Here is a 4,901-nt window from a genome sequence, read left to right as displayed (position 1 = left end):
TCTCTGGGTTTGCATCACCTCTCTTCTTCTTTCCTTTTTCTTTCCCCCCCTTCTTCTCTCTTTCTTTTCTTTCTCTCTTCTTCAAGGACTTCCCAAGCGTGTCCTTTGGCCTAGCAGAGATGAAAAGCGGACAGGAGAATTCTTCTTCGGTTGCGACTGCATGTGGAGTCGAGCAGGTTCCTACAGCTTGCTTCTTCGAGGTAAGAAGAAGAAGTAAAAGGACCAGAAGAAAAGATTGGTCTGAACTTCTTCTTTTTTGAAACTCTCTTTCTCTCCGAGACTCCTTCGTTGTGCTATCTTCACCTCCATTGACGTGTATCTACACATCGCTACACGTAGGCGCACCATTCCTCAGGGTCTCGCCATTCAGGGCCCTCGAGAAGAGTATACATACATATATATATATATATCTCGCCATTCAGGGGCCTTCAGGAAGAGTGCACATGTATATATATATATATATGTATCTATATATACCTGTATGTGAAGAGGGTGAGAGATGTCGGGAAGTGTGAAGAAGGAGAATGAGGGGTGGAGATGTGTGGGGTGACATGTATGACAGACGTCTCTTTCAAACTGCGAAAAAGAAGAAGAAAAAAGAGAAAGCAGGATTGCTTTTCCTGTGTCGTCTCTTGCAATTTGTGAATCCTCTCCCTTTCATCCAGTACTTCACCTCTCTATCTCCTAATCGGGCCACCCCCGTCTATCTCTCTTCATATGTGAGAGAGAGAGAGAGGTATGAGAGAGAGAAGAGAGAAGTTCAGTTCCCTTGACGTACACGCCCGGATGCCGGCCTAAATAATGTATAGATGTTGCTCTCCTTTAGAGATCGATCTGCTTTACAGTGAATGATTGATCTATCTATTCTTAGAGGAAGTAAAACACCTGCGGGTATGGAGCCTCTCACCGACTCTGCCCGGGGTCTGTCGCTATCTCCTCCTATTCTTCGATTCAAGTGCGAGTCTCCACATGCACTCCTCCTACACACACCTCTATCTATTGTCTCCATATGTATGGTCACGTGTCTTCCTACGCTTTTGTCTCTCTCTCTCTATGTACCTATCTCTCCATCTATCTGTCTATGTGCATATAGGTGTATGATAGTAGAGAATAGGCGGCAAGCTTCATATGTCTAGGGAGGACTGGTCAATGTGACAACGGCAGGGGTACGAAGAGCCAATTGCATCCTCTCTTTCCTGTCTTTCTCTCTGCTCTTCAACAACTCCAGCTTTCTTTCTTTCTCACTCTTTCTTTCTTTCTTGACCTCTCTGCCTTGTGTTGTTGTGGAAACGCAATTTCTCTGTAGGATGGGGAATACCTAGGAAAGTTCGTAGGGGCCGATCCTCCTCAAGTCATCGAGGCTCTCATGGCTTGGACGAATATAGGCAAAGATTCTCTTCGCACTTCTCTCCATAGCATGCAGCGTCAGCATCAACTTCCCCTGCAATCTACTACCGTATGTCCACACATCTCTCTCTCTCTCTTTGTCTATCTATCGTTCTTCTTCTCTTCATCTTCTCTTTCTTCTTCCTCCTTTTCTATTTCAAGAATCTTAAGTAGCTATGAATTCCTAGGACTCAAGGTCTTCTTCTTCTCCTCTGCTGTGGGTCTGCTGCACGTGTGTGTGTGGGTGTGCATGTGGGTGTGCATGCACCTAATCCACAGTAGAAGAGAAGAGTTGACAATTGCATCGATTCATCTCCTTGCCTTGTCTGTCTGTTTCATATACATAGATAGACATATATATACACACGTATGTAGGTAGTCAGGTCAGATACATGCATACGTCAATGTGTAGACTCACATGTCTCATCAGGTGGATGTATCTATAGATGTACAGTGTTCCCCTATGTTGTATCTGGCTCTTCCGTTCTTTTTCTTCTTCTTCCTCGATTCCCGTGCCGGCGTCTTCTGTCTATCTTTCTTCTCCTTCCTTCTGTTCCGATGTGTATATATCTTTCCTCCATGTGTGTGTTTCTCTACTCTATAGGAGAAGAAGGGAGAGACCTTGGATGACCGGTTAAGAAGATTAACTACAAGTCATCCCGTCATGGTGTTCATGAAGGGACATCGAGATGCACCTTTCTGTCGATTCAGCAAACAACTTATGGCTATTTTCGCAGATCAAAGACTCGTGCACTTCGGAGCTTTCGATGTCTTTCAAGACGAAGCCGTACGTGAAGGCTTGAAGAAATTCTCCAACTGGCCTACCTATCCTCAGGTGTATGTACAGGTGAGTGGTGGAATGGAAGGATGTATACAGAAGGGGAGGGTCTTCTTTCTAAGAGGTGAAAAGACAGATGCAAGTGTGACTCTTTCTTCGTGACAGATGGCGATTTTTCTCTCGCCTTTCGTCTGTTCAATTCTTTCTTGTTTCCGAGAGGTGCAGGGTGTCCAGAAAAGGGGGGGGAAAGGAGAAGAAAGTTGAAGTGAAAGAACAAGAGAAAGAGGGAGAGAAGAGGATAAGAGAGATAGACAACAATGCCTCGTGTCCACTGGTACATAGACATGTATCTGTATGTCGCTAGATACATAAAGAGACTGAACATGGATGAAACATGGACAGCCAAATAGACTAGATAGATAGATAGATAGATTAAAGATAGATAGATAGATAGATTAAAGATAGGGTAGGTTGCCGTTTGTGGGTAGTTAGGAATGTAGTGAGACGCGTTTGTGTGGGGCAGTTCTAATCGTGAGGATGATGGAGGGTGGAGTGGACCCCATGCTGTCGAGTGGAGAAGAGCTAGGTAGAGAGATAGATCGATTGAAGTCTAGTAGACAGTTGTGGTGTCTGGGTCATGGGGTTTGCCAAATGAGAAGATTGAAAAGAGAGAAGAGAGAGCGGGAGATGAAGAAAAGAGAATGAAAGAAAGAGCGAAGAGAAAGGACGAGAGAGCTAGAGATGTTGTGTGGGTGTTTTCTCTTGAATGTGTCTTCTTCTTCTTGTATTTCTTCTTCTTCTTGTATTTCTTCTTCTTCTTGTATTTCTTCTTCTTCTTCTTGTATTTCTTCTCTCATCCCCTTTCTTCAGGGAGAATTGATAGGAGGTGTAGACATCATCGAGGCAATGGTCGAGGATGGATCTTTCCGTAGTGCATTTCCTAAGGAAGCTTTTGCTTCTTGAAGAAAGAGAGAAAGGAAGAGAGAGAGAAAGAAAGGTGACTTCTTTCATGTAGAGAAGCATGCAGTTGAGTATATGAAGGGCGAGAGAGGAATAAGCAAGAACGTATTTCCTTGTCGTTTCGTGTATTTCTTTGCTCCTAGAGTCTTATATGATGATGTATCTTCATTACTTTCACTCTTTCTTCTTTCTCGTCTCCTTCCTCATCCTCCTTCCCCTTTCAGATAGAAGGACTCTTTTCTTCTTCTTTCTTTTCTTCTAGTTCTTTTCCCTCGTTCGTTCTTAGCTTTTCTCTCCCTCGCTTTTTCTTTCTCTCCTCTGAGCCACCGGACTCTTCAACACATATCTTGTTTAATCCTACGTCTTAATAAGAAAGAGAAGAAGAGAGAAGACAGGAGACAGAGTCTTTCTCTTATCTCTCTCCTTTCAGTTCGTTCGTGAGGATGGGGTAGAGAGACAGGAAGAATAAGGATAGAAAGAATAGTAAGAGAGAAAGAGAAGGAAGGAGACATGTCGGCTAGATTCCTGGAAAGAAATTGAGAAGAGAAGGAATTGAAAAAGAGAGGGGGAAGCGATTTCTCTCAAACCTTGTCTTTCTTTCGGCGACGTCATGACATAGGGATGAATTTTGCTTCGAGAAAAGAAAGAGAACAGCTCCTTTCTTTCCTTCCTTCCTTTTTTCTTTCCTTCTTTCTCTTCTGTTTCGATGGGGAGGGTCGGATGATTGAAGAGAGATAGATATGTGTGTCTTTTTAGTGACATCGTGGAGAAAGTTAGAATGTCTTGAGAGAGTGTAGAGAAGGGTAGACCATTCCGTAGGCCTACGGCATTCTTCCTTTCCTTTCACAGAGAGACTGGAGATGAGGAAGATACATCTTTTACTCTCCTTCTTCTCTTGTCTTTCGCCTTGCTAGTCTGAGCTCTTCTCTCTATAGTTTTTCTTGTCTATCCCACGTATGAGGAAAAGATCGCTTTTTACGGTGTCTATATGTGGGTGATTGCATGCGAAGGCATACACACGATGTAGGCTAGGTATTAGGCTCTCTCTCTCTCTCTGTCGCTCATCTCTCAGTGCTTGTCATATATATATCTATCTATACATATATACGAACCCGTAGACATACACGTACGACATAATCCTTTACATGCATTCATATATCTACTATCTCTCTTAACTCTGTCCATCCTAACATATATCCATCTTTAATCTCTCTCTAATCTCTTACTTCATCTTTCGTGTATGAGTGTGTTGACCTTGGGGCATGTATGCTCGTCAAAACAGAGTTTTCTTTCCTCTCTCATGCAAAGACTTCTGATGTCTCACGCGTAATAGTTGTCGAGGAAGAAGGCGCGCAGATTTTTCTAGATGAGAATGAAATTTCCAAACTCGCTAAAGAAGAGGAAGACGAAGAAGAAGATCTCCTCATGGGTAGGAACACCAAGGGAGAGAGAGAGAGAGAAGGAAAAGACAGAAAGGAAAAAGAACGACTTGTATGACATCCACACTTCTCATCTCCACTTTGGGGGTGTATGTACACTCCAGACCTTTGATTGCGTTGTGAGGAAAAGAAGACTTTTCTCCAGAGAGTCAGTCTTTTCTGAAGAAGAGACAAAAGCGTACCACCTAGAAAGGGTCTTTTCTTTTGACTCGACGTCATGTAAAGCAAGAAGAAACAAAAAGAATGTTCAGAGAGACAACTTCTCCGAAAAGGATACTTCGCTTCAAGAGAATCGAGGAGGGGCGCTGGTCCACCCGCGTTCTCCGGTGTCACAGAAA

At 43.4% G+C, this 4,901-nt stretch overlaps 1 protein-coding gene across 1 annotated transcript; it reads left to right on the top strand.

Moving 5' to 3' along the window:
- The first annotated feature begins 83 nt into the window (after positions 1–83).
- On the top strand, positions 84–4,279 carry CSUI_003530 (glutaredoxin domain-containing protein). Its single transcript, XM_068063726.1, has 4 exons — positions 84–200; positions 1,307–1,456; positions 1,991–2,233; positions 3,035–4,279. Exons 1-4 carry the CDS (start codon positions 120–122, stop codon positions 3,125–3,127), a joined length of 567 nt encoding a protein of 188 aa, XP_067924307.1. The 5' UTR covers positions 84–119; the 3' UTR covers positions 3,128–4,279.
- The last annotated feature ends 622 nt before the right edge of the window (positions 4,280–4,901 follow it).

The sequence above is a fragment of the Cystoisospora suis genome, assembly GCF_002600585.1.
Source record: "Cystoisospora suis strain Wien I chromosome Unknown contig_1593, whole genome shotgun sequence".
NCBI classification, from domain to species: Eukaryota; Apicomplexa; class Conoidasida; order Eucoccidiorida; family Sarcocystidae; genus Cystoisospora; species Cystoisospora suis.
Note: the sequence above shows the minus strand (reverse complement) of the source record. Positions and strands in the feature narration are given on the sequence as shown.

What these genes read in the sequence shown, in the direction of transcription:
- CSUI_003530 (XM_068063726.1), top strand. Translation starts at nt 120, where the DNA reads ATGAAAAGCGGACAGGAGAATTCTTCTTCGGTTGCGACTGCATGTGGA. An exon ending in TTCCCCTGCAATCTACTACC is followed by an intron (nt 1,457 to 1,990) that starts GTATGTCCACAC and finishes TCTACTCTATAG; the next exon opens with GAGAAGAAGGGAGAGACCTT. An exon ending in ATCCTCAGGTGTATGTACAG is followed by an intron (nt 2,234 to 3,034) that starts GTGAGTGGTGGA and finishes CCCTTTCTTCAG; the next exon opens with GGAGAATTGATAGGAGGTGT.